Raw genomic sequence first — 15,310 nt, 5'->3', positions numbered from 1 at the left:
ATTATCTCACTTTGTAGTTGTTAGTGCTCTTGAATGAAAATTGTAATTGGTTTTCTCTGATCAGCTAGCAACAAGGTAAGGACATTGGACTCAAGTCCTAAGAAAAACCTCATCATTGGAGTGGAGCTCTTCCCTACCCTTTTGCACAGAATGTACGTACCTTTGCTGCCATTGTTGTAAACAACATTCAGACCTCGCAAAGTAATGGGTAGTTCCTTACCATGGCCAAAGGCAGGACTCCCACAAGATCCTTCTGGCTTATGTAGATCTTGGAGACTCCCAGATCAGATGTCGTATCCCCAGGATATTCAACCTGCCACGTGATAAGCTGGGTCCCAGGTTGATCACTTAGGTCTTCAATTTCAAAATCAATCTGCATGATCTCTGAGGAAGGACTGCTGGCCCTGGAAAAAAAGAGAGAGATGCCTTAATTCAGGTGAGTGACAAATCAGCAATATAATTGCATCTATACTAATAAATCATTGGATTATTGCTCTTCCTAAGAGAGGACTTATGGGACATAGGAATTAGAAATAAATTAATTATTTGCATGTATTATCCCGGGATCTTAGTGCACTTTACATACATTCTCTAGGCCTCGCACCTGCAAAATTGGTAGCTAAGTACTATCTGTGCTTTACAGATAGGGAAATGGAGACAGAGAGAGGTTAAGCGTTGAGGTTAAAGTCATAGAGTGGGTTAGTGGCAGATCCAGGAATGCCTGACTCCAAAACTCTGTGTTCCAACCATCAGATTATATTTCCCCTTTGTTAAAAGCAACATGCAAAAGGAATAACCTAGAGGCAGTTGCCCACTGAGATGTGAGACTATTGTAGCTCCTTCCTTCGAAGCAGCTTGTGTCCTTTAAAAAGGGGAGAATGGAGGAATCTGGAGGCTATTTCTGGCTCTGCCCCGTCTCACTGTGACACCCTGGGCAAACACCTTAAACTCTCTGATATTCAGTTTCCTCCATCTGTAAAATGGGGACAATAGTGCTTACAGCTTTACTTCCTCAGGGTATTACAAGGCTGGCTTGATGTTGACAAAGCATTCTGGGATATTTGGGTAAAAGGCAGTAGAGAACTACAATGTTTTATCGGTGATATCCCTGGATCACCTGCATTAGAGTGTCTGATATATCACAATTACAGGGCTGTTTATTTGTATAATGTATCTTTTGTACACCGTGTTACAAAATCCATTAGAGAGCAAATGAATCACAACCAAAAGGGTAAATGGAGGCTGTACAGGAGAGATTTAAAGCGGGGAACTGATCAGGGGCTCAGAGGATTAGATCCTGTAAACCTTGTGATAAAATCAGCTACTGCATAGGAAACAGTGCGGTAAAGATTCTATGGACCACTTGCTTTTATAAAGAAGCCCAAAAACCTCAGGATGTACAGTGAAGTTCCCTAGCACTGCAACATTTTGAGGGATATTGAAGCTGACAGTGATTTTACTCCTCAGCCACTGAAGGCCATTTAGTGGTCTTTAATGCAGGTATGTAGGGGTGAATGTTGAAGGTTGAATCTACTTCTATGCAGGGATGAGACCCGAAGGCTTGAGCGGAAGGAAGGAATGTCACTGTTACAGACACAGTTACACAGCCGCTCGAGCAACCCTGTCTCAGAGGGCACAACTGGAAGAGAGAGAAAACAGCAAGCGGCTGATGGGAAAACTTTTAAACCTTGCAATCTTCCCTGGTTGCTGTAGGAAGAGAGTTAAAACTAGTCATCTCTTTGATCAGAACCAGTTGTGACAAGAGCCCCAATTCAGGACTGCTCCCAAAATGCCCAGGGTTTTTATCATTTCAGCTCTGTTCAATTCCTTGTCTAAAGCCACTGCTTGGAGATTTTAATCTGCAGACCGCTGAAAGTCTGGACTCTAATGGATGTATTGAGTCATTGCTGTCACACAGAGAATTTAAAAAAGGAGCCTTTGCATCAGTTCCACACTTGCAGAATTAATGTCGCTGAATGATTTTACATTTTATTCAATTCCTCATCACTTTATGTCAAACCCAGGAGAGTGCAATTTGCAAACTAATACTGAATGCAACAATATTCTACCCTGACCTTAGTGGGACCAGAAAACTGCTTTATGCAGCTGCAGCAATTGAAACTCAGTTAGCCTTACAGTATAAACAGGAACAGACCATGCATTACCCATAAATGCACGATACTGATCTCCCTTTGTACAATACATGCCAACTCTACTTCTGTTAAAGAAACAAATTTAATCATTGTACGGGCGCATCCTGGTTCCGAGCTCTCTTTCTGGTTGCCTTTTTTTAATCTTTTACTGCACCGGTGGCCACTGCGCTGTAGAATTGGTGCTGTCACAGGCAGTGTCTCCTGTCAGTCATGGACATAATGTGCTACTGGGGAGGTTGGCATTGCAGAGGAGAAGGCATGTGTAGGCTAGTGGCAGTTGCAAGGAGAGGATTTAACAAAAAGAAAGAATCAATGAAAACTTTTCAAGACATGGAGGGGACTAGAAGGCAAGAGGGAGAAGTGAAAGGCAGAGGAAGCGAGGGAAAGATGAAGGAGAAGAGAAGGGAATTGGATGATAGGATAACAGAAAAATGGGAGAGGCTAGAGAAGAACAGAGGAGTTTCCATTCTCCTCCCCACCCCTCCACACACACCTTTTTGACTCCTTTAAAAAAATTTTCTCTTCACACTCTGTACTCTTACTTCCCTCTTCCTGCCTCTATGCCATCCTTCTCCTCCTTAACTCCGGGTATGTCTACACTATGAAATTAGTTTGATTTTATAGAAGTCGATCTTTAGAAATCTATTTTATACAGTCGATTGTGTATGTCCCCACTAAACGCATTAAGTTGGCAGAGTGCGCCCTCAGTACCGTGGCTAGCATTGACTCACGGAACAGTGCACTGTGGGCAGCTATCCCACAGTCTCCGCTGCCCATTGGAATTCTGGGTTAAGCTCCCAATGCCTGATGGGGCAAAAACATTGTCGCGGGTGGTTTTGGGTACATGTCGTCAGTCTCCCTTCCTCTGTGAAAGCAACTGCAGACAATAATTTCGTGCCTTTTTACTGGGTTACCTGTGTAGACGCCATAGCACGGCAAGCATGGAGCCCGCTCAGTTCACCGCTGCTGTTGTGAGCATTGTAAACACCTCACGCATTATACTGTAGTATGTGCAGAACCTGGCTAAGAGACGGCAGCACGAGGACGATTGTGAGGAGGACATGGACACAGACGCTCCTGAAAGCACGGGATGTGGCAATTGGGACATCATGGAGGCAGTGGGGCTGGTTGATACAGTGGAACACCGATTCTGGGCTGGCAAACAAGCACAGATTGGTGGACCGCATAGTGTTGCAGGTATGGGATGATTCCCAGTGGCTGCGAAACTTTCGCATGCGTAAGGCCACTTTCCTGGAACTCTGTGAGTTGCTTTCCCCCACCCTGAAGCGCAGGAATACCAAGATGAGAGCTGTCCTGACAGTTGAGAAGCGAGTGGCGATAGCCCTGTGGAAGTTCCTGACTGCTACTGGTTAGTCGGGAATCAATTTGGAGTGGGCAAATCTACTGTGGGGACTGGTGTGATTCAAGTAATCAATGCAATCACTGACCTTCTGCTATCAAGGGTAGTGACCCTGGGAAATGTGGAGGTCATAGAAGATGGCTTTGCTGCAATGGGGTTCCCTAACTGTGGTGGGGCGATAGACGGAACGCATATCCCTATCGTGGCACCGGACCACCTTGCCAACCAGTACATGAGCCACAAGGGGCACTTCTCAATGGTGCTGCAAGCACTGGTGGATCACAAGGGACGTTTCACCAATATCAACGTGGGATGGCCGGCCCGGGAAAGGTGCATGACGCTCGCATCTTTAGGAATTTCGGGCTGTTTGAACAGCTGCAAGAAGGGACTTACTTCCCAGACCAGAAAAGTACTGTGGGGGATATTGAAATGCCAATAGTTATCCTTGGAAACCCAGCCTACCCTTTGCTCCCATGGCTCATGAAGCCATTCACAGGCAGCCTGGACAGTAGTAAGGAGCAGTTCAACTACAGGCTAAGCAAGTGCAGAATGGTGATAGAATGTGCCTTTGGACGTTTAAAAGCTCACTGGCGCTGTTTGCTGACTAGGTTAGACCTCAGCGCAACCAATATTCCCATTGTTATTGCTGCTTGCTGTGTGCTCCATAATATCTGTGAGAGTAAGGGGGAGACGTTTATGGCAGGGTGAGAGGTTGAGGCAAATTGCCTGGCGGCCAATTTTGAGCAGCCAGACACCAGGGTGATTAGAAGAGCACAGCTAGGCGCGCTGCACATCAGAGAGGCTTTGAAAACCAGTTTCATGACTGGCCAGGCTACCATGTGAGAGTTGTGTGTGTTTCTCCTTGATGCAAACCCGCCCCCTTTGTTGATTTTAATTCCCTGTAAGCCAACCACCCTCCCCTCTTGGGTCACAGCTGGCAAAGAAAATAAAGTCACTATTGTTTTGAAACCAGGCATTCTTTCTTTATTAATTAAAAAAAAAGTGAGATAACTGACAAGGTAGCCCGGGTGGGGTGGGGTGTGGGAGAAGGGAAGGACAAGGCCACATTGCTTATTGTAGCCACACTACAAATCAAAACTGTTTGAATGACAGCCTTCTGTTGCTTGGGCCATCCTCTGGAGTGGAGTGGCAGGGTGCCTGGAGCCTCCTGCCCCCGCGTTCTTGGTAGTCTGGGTGAGGAGGATATGGAATTTGTGTGTCCCTGTTGTAGCCTCTGTCCATCATGCCCTGTGCGATTTTGGAATATATATTAGCATTTCTTCTTTTTGATCCGAGTTCTGCCTGCACAGATTCTTCTCCCCATATAGCAATCAGATCCAGTGTTTCCCTTTCGGTCTGCGCTGGAGCTCGTTTGCGGTTCTGGGGGGACTGCATGGTCACCTGTGCTGCTGAGCTCGCCACACTGACCGAACAGGAAATGAAATTCAAAATTTCCCAGAGCTTTTCCTGTGTACCTGGCTAGTGCATCGGAGTTGAAAGTGCTGTCCAGAGCGGTCACATTGGAGCACTCTGGGATAGCTCCCAGAGGCCAATAACATCAAATTGCATTTGCACTACCCCAAATTCGACCCAGCAAGGTCGATTTTAGCGCTACTCCCCTCGGCGGGGAGGAGTACAGAAGTCAATTTTAAAAGCCCTTTATGTCAATGGAACTGGGTTGGTTGTGTAGATGCATTCATTATAAAATCGACATAATGCGGCTAAATTCGACCTAACCCCGTAGTGTAGACCAGGGCTCAGACACTTATCGAGCAGGGTCCTTAACCGTCTGCCTAGCTTTAGTCCCACTGACATCAATGGGATCAAGTGCTAACAGTTAGGCTTGTGCTTTTGTACTTCGTTAAATCGGGCCTCAATTTTTACCCATCAGGCAAAACTCTCCCTGCAGTCACTGGGAGTTAAACCTGAACAAAGACTAGGTAAAAAAGATCAATAAGGAAATTAAGGTGTTGCACATTTTGTGGACTGGCAAAGATTTCCTCTTTTAGACTGTAAGATTTTTGAGGTAAGGGGTCATTTATAATATTCATTTTCAGCACCTACCCCAATGGAATCCAACTGAGTTGAGGCCTTTAGGTGCTACCACAATACGAATATTAAATAAAAAACAACAACAAGAGGAAAGGCCCCTTCATTAGGAAGCATCTTCTCTGCACGTTTTCCCTTAAATGCTACTGCAGGCCAAAGTAAAATGAAATGATTTTCATACCCTCTGTGATATTCTCAACTGTCAAAGAACAAGGACGACAACATAGCAATGCCTGTGGAAATGGGACACACTGTTAGCCCTACAGCTGGCCAAAAATGTTTTTTTCTCCCCACTGAATATTCATATTTCCACTGAAAAATTGGAATACTTAAATATTTTGTCCCCAAACCAAAATATATCTATTAGGAACGCTGCCACAGTATCTCATGGGAGCTGTAGTTTGGGATTCTTCATATTCCTAGTTTCTTCTGTAGGCTGGGCTCCTTGGTTGGACTATATCACCATGGTCTCCCCTTGAGAGTTTTAATCTTTCATGAAAAACTACAATTTAATAAAAAAAAAATAATTTTCCATTGAAAAACAGTTTCAACCTCACCTAGTTAGCAAGAGAGGGCTCTTTTCCTTACACGTTTATGACAGATCAAGAAGTTTTTTAGCAATCAATAAGGATCTCAACATTGATACAAAAAATGTACAGAAAAATGTAAAGGGTTCTATGACCCATGCTCAGATCAAGCCTAAACCCACCAAGACAGGAACTTTTGCTTAATTAGTTAACTTGAAATTTTAACTTTACTCTTCACCGCTATGAATATCTTTGCACATATAATTCTGATGAAGCATCTTCCAGTAGTAAAACGGCCAAACTGAAAAATAATTAGCAGTTGTAAATCCTCTATAGAGAAATAAGCCAAACATTCTACCCTGTGAATAAGAACAGGGGGGGGGAAGGTCACATCTGCCTTAGAGCTAACAGAAGTTCCCAGCGGCTTTGTGAAGAGGGTGGGGTGTCTCTCTGGTTAGTGCAAGACAAAAAGGCAACATATTAATTCCAATCAGAAAAAGCAGCCAACTGTCCAAGCGTCAGTGTGAGTTTATCTGAATTGCTAATGTGTTTTTCTTTCATTTCCTACAAACCAGTGAAATACCACTCAGGACTTCTGAAAGCACAGTTTAAAATGTAAGTGGTGAAACCTGCACAAACAAATGGGATCATCATAAAAAGTGTTTTGGTCACACTGAAAATACTCATGACTTGTTTAGTCAAGGTATAGTTGGATTTTAATATAGGATTGGAGCTTGTTTGGTATCTATAATATTTTGATCTTTCATGCATTCTTGGAGTCTTAAAATTCTAGTTGTCCTGCATGGAATTTCCTGCACTATGAAGAATTCCATTGAATATCATTGTGCCTGTCTACACAAAAATTTTAAGTCATGTTAGAGCAGGGGTGGGCAAACTGAGGGCCGCATCGGTTTCCAAAATTGTATGGCGGGCCGGTTAGGGGAGGTTGTGCCTCTCCAAACAGTCAGGCATGGCCTGGCCCCCGCCCCCATCCGACCCCTCCTGCTTCTCACCCCCGGATGGCCCCCTTGGACTCCTGTCCCATCCAACCCCCCCTGTTCCCTGTCCCCTGACAGCTCCTGGAACCCCCGTCCCTGACTGCCCCCCGCCACCCAATCCAACCCCAGCTCTCATTCCTGACTGCCTCCCAGTACCCCTGCCCCATCCAACCACCTCTTCTCCCTGACCACCCCAGGAACTCCTACCCCTGACTGTCCCCCATCGCCCCATCCAACGCCCCCCCCTCCTTCCTGACTGCCCCCTGGGAACTCCTGCCCCAATTCAACCCTCTGTTCCCTGCCCTCTGACCGCCCCCACCCCTATTCCCACCCCCTGACCACCACCCCGGACTCCCCTGCCCTCTAGCCAACTCCCCCGCTCCCTCCCCCCCTTACCGCGCTGCCTGGCGCTACAGCCGTGCCACCCGGAGCCAGCCACACCACCACGCAGCACAGAGCACTGGGTCAGGCCAGGATCTGCAGCTGCGCTGCCCCAGGAGCTCGCCACCCCGCCGCCCAGAGCATTGCGCCGGCGGCAGAGCAAGCTGAGGCTGCAGGGAAGGGGGAACAGCAGGGGAGGGGCCAGGGGCGAGCCTCCCGGGCCAGGAGCTCAGGGGCCGGGCCGGATGTGGCCTGCAGGCCGTAGTTTGCCCACCTCTGTGTTAGAGCATCATGTTTGTTAACACAACTCCTTATGGTTGCGTTCTAATAGACCTTAATTTTCCAATGAAGAAAAGTCTATTGAGTAGCCAGCCACTGGCACTTTAACCGCTCCACTGTCTAACCCTCCTCAGAACAGGCCTAGACAATATGATGGTGAAATCGCCATCGCACATGCGCTATATGTCTCCAGTAGTGCTGTGGCACCATTGCCACCATGTGTGCAGCTACTCTAGTGGTAGCAACAGTGGGAAATTTTAGGATTAAAAATCCTGGTATGGAAAAGGCCAGAGTGTTCACTCTGGCAGGTCAAGCTGTGTTGAAAACTGAGCTGAAGCAATGCTTGAAGCTAATGTGGACGGTCCCTTTCTGTGTGGTTCTGATCTGAATGTGTAGCTGGCACTGTGGGGCTCCCACATTCATTGTCTCTTGGTGACTCCATAGCAGGCCCGTTAGATTTGCAAGAAAGGGCAACTTTTGTGACTGTCACTATGGAGAAGTCACTCTTGGATAGGAAAGGACAAGGTGTACTCTTATAGGTTCCTATCCTGGCCCAAATAAATTACCGTATATTACAGAGTAGTTAAGGGGCAAATGAGCTGGGAGATAAAGAGGCTTTATCTGGAGCTAAGCTAATTCTACTGATGAGAGACACAAGCCGGACAAGAATCCAACTCCCTCACCCATAGTCGTGTTAGCTCTATTATTATCATTTGTATTATAGTAGTGCCAAGAAGTCACAACTGAGATAAGGGGAGGGGAGGGGGTGAAGGAAGCATCCTTATCCCCATTTTACACGTGAAAAATTGAGCAAAGAAAGTGATTTTGCCCAAGGTTACAAAGGGTGTCTGCAGCAGAGCCAGGAAGTGATCCCAGATCTCCTGAGTGCCAGTCGCGTGCTTTAACCACAAGCCAAAATGACTTCCCTGCTTGGCATTGCTAGCAGGAGTAAAAAGGTCTTGCTGCCACTAAAGTTAACAGGCACGACCGAACACTGGGTGGAGATCTGGTGTGTAACAAGGTGCCAACATTATTACCGTGACTTTTCTTGCCATAGCTCATTTCCCAGCCCAATGTGGATAGGGTCAAGTACTTGAATGCCTGAGGGGAGAATCTTTCCCTTCTGTCTGTGAGTCTCTCCACACTTGCTTCCCTTTGGTTTAGCAGTCTGTCTCCTCCCCTGAAGTCCTCTTCCAGCATAGGGTCACACCTATGCTCCTACAGAGCAGCATATTCCTAGCAGGGCCAGGACTGTGGGATCTTTGGTATTTTCAAAGTGCTACTGGGAATGTGCTACTGAACAGGCTCCTTTGCTGTTGGGTACACTCCGGGTGGGGTGGGCTAGAGAAGGCAGGAAGAAAAGAAGGAGAAAGTAACAAAGGGAAAGAGAGACAGACAAACTGTATGGCATGACGAGAGGGACACATATGGCAGAGGAAGGAAGGGAGACCAGAAATGAACCTTAAGGAGCAGAGAATTGTAGCTAAGAAGGAGAAGGATGGTGATATAGAGACACAAGGGAGAGAGGTGTGTGTGTGTGTATGTTTGTAACAAAGAAGCCCCACAAAATCCAGGGAAGTGGAAGAAACAGGGTTGCAGAGAAAGGGGAGCTACTGTTAATTTAGACAGTAGCCAGAAAAAGAAAAAGACTGAAATATTCCTCTGACTAGTAGAACCCCACTATTCCACCTCTCTTCAAAAGAGTTTGGGGAGGAGATCCCAGTAATAACCTTACTTTTTACATTGAGCAGACGATGATCTCACTGTCCTGACAAATACCCACAACTCTGGTTTCAGAAGGTGGCATTTCCTTTACATATATTTCCTCTCAGAACCTTTTCATAAGATGCAAACTGTTGTGTCCGGGCCAGGCATTTGCATTCTCTCCATGGAAGCAAGAGAGATAGAGATCACATCTCTTCTGCATAAAGAGGTATTTGCAATGCAAGAAACTCCTTCTGCTTGGTGCGTTTGATGGAGCCCTAGATGTTAATGTGTGTAGGAAACGCAAGTCAAAAAGTGTGGGGTCAGCTGCCAAGGAGACTATAACACTTGGGCAATTTAGATGCATGTATTTGGGGGAATAAAAAGCATATAAGGAGGGACGGAAGCCATGTTTAGTGATGGATAAGTTATCTGTATCTTTCTAAGGTGCCTATCACCACAGTACGGAGGCAGGAGGACCGCCAACTTTTTTGCCGCCCTAGGTGGCGGAAGGTCCCGCCCCCGAAATGCCGCCCCTGACAGAGGCGGCGGAAGGTCCCGCCCCCGAAATACCGATGATGACCGGGGCGGCCGAAGATCCAGCCGCTGTGGTCGCCGCCCCCCAAATGTTAGCGCCCTAAGCGACCGCCTAATGGGTTGTGCCGGCCCTGTACAGAGGCATCAAACATATATTTAAGATATATTATTTTAGCTGTTCTCCAAACTCCTTTGGATTCAGCCAACCAGGATTTTAAAGTCTTTGTGAGGGATGATGCTGGGTGTCAATTTCACATCCACGATTAATCTGAAACGCGACATCTCTGAATTATCCTGTGTAGGTCTTTCCTAAAGCAAGATGCACACAGTCATGTCTGTTTCAAGGAAGATGAGATCTCAGCGGTACAGCACAGAAAGCCAATGGGGGGAAAACTTTTCATTAATGATACAAAAGCTTCAAATGATTGATCTCTCTGGGGCTGGTGACTTCATTGGGGCTATGCTGCCATCCTCAAGGGTTCAAAAATGATGTTAGCCCCCCCCCCAAAATGAGGAGATTGGCAATCCTGTGATTTACAAAAATTAAAAAAAATGTGGGGCTCTTTTTATTTGCTTTCTGAGCCTTTTGAGAGCACTCACTTTACACAGTCAAGCTTTTCTTTGCAACCATAAGGGACAGACACTGTCTGGTTAAATGAAAGCTGTGATTCTCATGTAATCTCTTGATTTCAGCAGCTGGGGTATTGCAAGATATTGCAAGACTGTGATGAAGTCTCAAGAATTAGCAGCTCTGATGTTGACTTCAACCAACCAACCTTCTACATTTCTAATCAGGTGGGGTAATGTGGTCTGAACTCAGCCATGGCCTTGAACCCCCAGAGAGTACGCAGCGTACATAAATGCAATGGACCAGGAGACAGGGCTAAAGGTTTTTTTTCCACTACAGTTGACCCTATAACGTGCTTGGTCTCATAAACAACCAGCAGTGCAGCTAACCCCCAGGCTCCTTTGATAAGGTTGGAATATTAAAATGTAACCAATCAAAACTATTATCAGCTGTCTCAAGGTAGCCCCAAAGGTCTCAACCCAGATTGTGATCCCAGAGTCAGCTTCTGCTCCCAAAAGGGAACAATCCAAATAGACAGCAGAAAGGAAAGACTATTATTCCCATTATACATGGTTAATTGAGGTCCAGAGAGATTAAGACTTTCCCAAGGTGTCACAGGAAGTCCAGAAACCAGCATCCCCTGAATCCCAGTCCAGTTCATCAAGCAAAAGACCATCATTCACCACTGATATACACGGATCAGGTGAGACATACAGTAATAAATTAAAACTTAATTTTAACCAGTGTAATTTTAGCATTAAATATGCAGCAATGGGTGGGCTGAAAGGTCATTTTTCTTTAGGAGTCAGCCTATGACATGAGACAACCAGCAAGAAAAATTGCAAAAGAATGAGCCTGCTAATCATGAAATGGTGGTGCTTAAAAAAATTAGACCTATCTCAATAAGGCATGATGTCAGCAGAGCTGGTCGAATAATATTTGCTGAATAATTTTTTGATTAACTCTGTGCTATTTTTAAATGAATTATTCAACAGATAATTTTCCAGCTGTAGATGTCACTTTGCCCAACTAACGCAAACCAGTCATTTGATTTTTTTTCTTCAAAAGTGAGCAAAAATGTGCAACATCTTGAATTTAACATTAAATATAAAGCACAAACTCCCCATCGAGTTGGCATTTCAGTTTAGAGAGCCCTGTCAATGCTCCGAACTTCTCTCGACATAATAAATCCAGTAGTTATTTGCCACATTATGCAAAGGAAATGATACATCAACACAGAATTCATTGCAACCAATCTAATAATAATCCAATACATTATTCAGCATGACACTCAGTAAACGTCCAGCACTTTTGAAGTAGCCCAATCAAGAAGCAATGGCGGGAAAAACTGCAGGGGTAAGAAGGTGTTTTTACTGGGAACTGAAAGTCCAATAAAACACTGCAGGTGTGCTTTCTCAGGCTGTCTCTCTTCCGCCTTCCCCGCCCCCCTTCACTTTTATTGTTTTAAATCATTAAATATGTCGTCTAATATACAATACGGCAGAACAGAGAGAATCAGAGCGAGGCAATCCATATATACAGCCATACAGGATTTGTGACTGGGTTGTCAGGATGGAACCCCCTTGTCCCTTCTGGGCACAACTCATCCAGCTGTGGGTCTCTGCTGGTGTGTTTTGTCCCAATGAGGTCCAGCATAGTGGTGATTTGGGCTTCTTGCCTAAACACCCTTCAGTCCTACCCCTTTCAGGCTGTTTAAGGGTCAAAGGTAATCAGGAACAAAAATAAACACAATTCAAAACCAGAGTCCTCCCACAAACCCTCAATGGGGCCCTACCCTTCTACTTAGTCTGTGCTTCTGCTGATTTCCTTCCCGGGATCTGGTCGCCCCTCCCAGGAGGGTTGGTCTGGCTGGCTGGCGAGTTCTGTCTCAGTGCTGCAGCCAGACTCTCTCCCGCCAAGAGAAGCAGAGCGCCATCTTCCCTCCTGCTCCGCCCTCAACTGGGAGAGGCCCTCTCCTGTCATCTGCTCTCTCCAGGCCTGATGTTGCAGATGCAGTGGGGCGGGGCCAACTGGGCCCACAAACTTTCCCTAACTTTTGTTGCCAGTGAGGACCCTGTCAGCTTCCTTAACCTCCCTGCTGCCATTGTTGGGACACTCTGCCTCATCATATGGTCTGTGTTATTTATCTCAGAGCAGCCTCTGAAGGGCCCAACTGAGACTGGGGCTCCATTGTGCTAGGCCCTGTACGTACATAGAGGATATGTCTACACTGCAGTTGGAAGTATGTTTCCCAGCTCGGGTAGACCGACATGCTAGCTTGACTAAAGATAGCTGAGTCATCAAAGATAGCACAGCTTGAGCTAGCCGCCTGATAACAAGCATGCCTGGACCCCCGAGTACGTACGTGGGTGGCTAGCATGAACCACTAGCCTGTGCTATCTCTGGCTACACTGCTGTTTTTAGTGTGCTAGCCCAAGCAGAGCTAGTGCGTCTGTCTGCCTGAGCTGGGAAGCATGCTTCCAGCTGCAGTGTAGATGTATACCTAGTAAGAGCCCAACCTTGCCCTAATGAGCTTATAATTTAAGCAGATAAAACAGACAAAAAAGAGGAGAAAGTAGGTACACTCTTCATTTTACATATGGAGAATTGAAATAGAGAGAGATAAAGGCACCAGTGAAATGAACACATAAGTACATGCTTAAGCGCTTTGCTTACTCAAATCCTAAGTGACTTGCCGAAGTCCCACAGGAAGTCTATGGCAGGGCACGGAATTGAACCCAGATCTCCTGAGTCCCAATGCCTCAATCACAATATTGTCCTTCCTCGTTATCAAATTTCCTAAATAAAGTCATAGCTGCTTCTTTGGTATGACAATTTCTTAAAAACAGAGGTGACATTACACTAAGGCCTGGTCTACACTAGGCGTTTATGTCGAAGTTAGCGCCGTTACATCGAATTAACCCTGCACCCGTCCACACCGCGAAGGTATTTAGTTCGACATAGAGGTCTCTTTAATTCGACTTCTGTACTCCTCCCCGACGAGGGGAGTAGCGCTAAATTCGACATGGCCATGTCGAATTAGGCTAGGTGTGGATGGAAATCGACGCTAATAGTTCCGGGAGCTATCCCACAGTGCACCACTCTGTTGACGCTCTGGACAGCAGTACGAGCTCGGATGCTCTGAACAGCCACACAGGAAAAGCCCCGGGAAAATTTGAATTTGAATTCCTTTTCCTGTCTGGCCAGTTTGAATCTCATTTCCTGTCTGGACATTGTGGCGAGCTCAGCAGCACTGGCAATGATGCAGAGCTCTCCAGCAGTGATGGCCGTGCAATCTCAGAATAGAAAGAGGGCCCCAGCATGGACTGATCGGGAAGTCTTGGATCTCATCGCTGTGTGGGGCGATGAGTCCGTGCTTTCCGAGCTGCGCTCCAAGAAACGGAATGCAAAGATCTACGAGAAGATCTCTAAAGACATGTCAGAGAGAGGATACAGCCGGGATGCAACGCAGTGCCGCGTGAAAATCAAGGAGTTGAGACAAGGCTACCAGAAGACCAAAGAGGCAAACGGACGCTCCGGATCCCATCCCCAGACATCCCGTTTCTACGAGGCACTGCATTCCATCCTAGGTGCGGCCGCCACCACTACGCCACCAGTGACTCTGAGGATGGGATATTGTCCACGGCCGGATCCTTGGACATGTTAGCGGACGGGGAAGATGAGGAAGGAGAAGAGGAGGACGAGGCAGTCGACAGCGCTCACAACGCTGATTTCCCCGACAGCCAGGATCTCTTCATCACCCTTACAGAGATCCCCTACCAACCGTCCCCAGCCGTTACCCCAGACACAGAATCTGGGGAAGGATCAGCCAGTAAGTGTTGTAAACATCTAAACATTTATTTTTAACAGAACAGGAATATTAACAATTAAAAAAATGGGTTTCTCATGATTAGTTTGCCCTAGGCGCTTAACGGTTCAGTCATGGGCAGTGCAACTATTGAAAAAAAATCTAGCAATGTCCAGTTTTGCATGATTGTCCTGCCCAAGCCGCTCTACTGTTTAGTCACTGCTACAGCAGCTAGAGTAAAATGCGGTCTATATGTCCGGGGATGGAGCAGAAATCCTCCTGTGACATCTCGAGGAAGCTCTCCTGGAGGTAATTGGAAATCCGTTGCATTAGGTTCCTGGGGAGAGTGGCCTTATTGGGTCCTCCGTAGTACGACACGTTGCCGCGCCACAAGACAAGCAAGTACTCGGGAATCATTGCTCTGCACAGCAGGGCGGCATACGGCCCTGGTCTTTGGAGGCTTTCCCGGAGCATTCTCTCTTTCTCGCTGTCAGAGATCCTCATGAGGGTGATGTCGCTCATGGTGACCTGCTTTGAATGAGGTAGGGGAATGTTAGTGTTGGGACTGCTTTACCGTTCCTTTACAGAACTGTAACCGCTGGTTTGCAGCCACGCGGTGGAGGCAGGAGAGGGGCAGCCGAAAGGGATCGTTCCCGGGGACAGCCGCGAGGGTGTGGGACAGGAGCAGAGTTCCTGCTTGCCGGATTGCTGGCAGCAGGGACCGACATTGATTTCAATGTGAAATGAGGCCATTGCTAATATTAAAGTTTTAAGCTGCCACAAGTCTACGGCTTACCATGTCTGCCTGCAACAGAAATTCCGTTGTGCTGCCCCGCTTCTCAAATGTGCTGTGCAAGACCCCAGGCACTGAATGCGAAGGCCGAGAATTCGACCTTGTGCTGAGTGCGCATGTGATAGGTGCTGTGCATGGTCTTGTTCACAGAGA

General features: G+C 46.7%; 1 protein-coding gene across 2 annotated transcripts in view; it reads right to left on the bottom strand.

Annotated features, from left to right (window-relative positions):
• The window catches only part of TMEM132D (transmembrane protein 132D), a 416,714-nt gene that overhangs the window by 144,591 nt on the left and 256,813 nt on the right, over nucleotides 1–15,310 (bottom strand). For both annotated transcript variants that reach the window (XM_054005982.1, XM_054005983.1), the window contains one exon: nucleotides 221–404. In XM_054005982.1, coding sequence (XP_053861957.1) covers nucleotides 221–404 — 184 coding nt within the window. The remainder of the gene's footprint in view (nucleotides 1–220; nucleotides 405–15,310) is intronic.

Source organism: Malaclemys terrapin, chromosome 16 (assembly GCF_027887155.1).
Source record: "Malaclemys terrapin pileata isolate rMalTer1 chromosome 16, rMalTer1.hap1, whole genome shotgun sequence".
Classification (NCBI taxonomy): Eukaryota; Metazoa; Chordata; order Testudines; family Emydidae; genus Malaclemys; species Malaclemys terrapin.
Note: the sequence above shows the minus strand (reverse complement) of the source record. Positions and strands in the feature narration are given on the sequence as shown.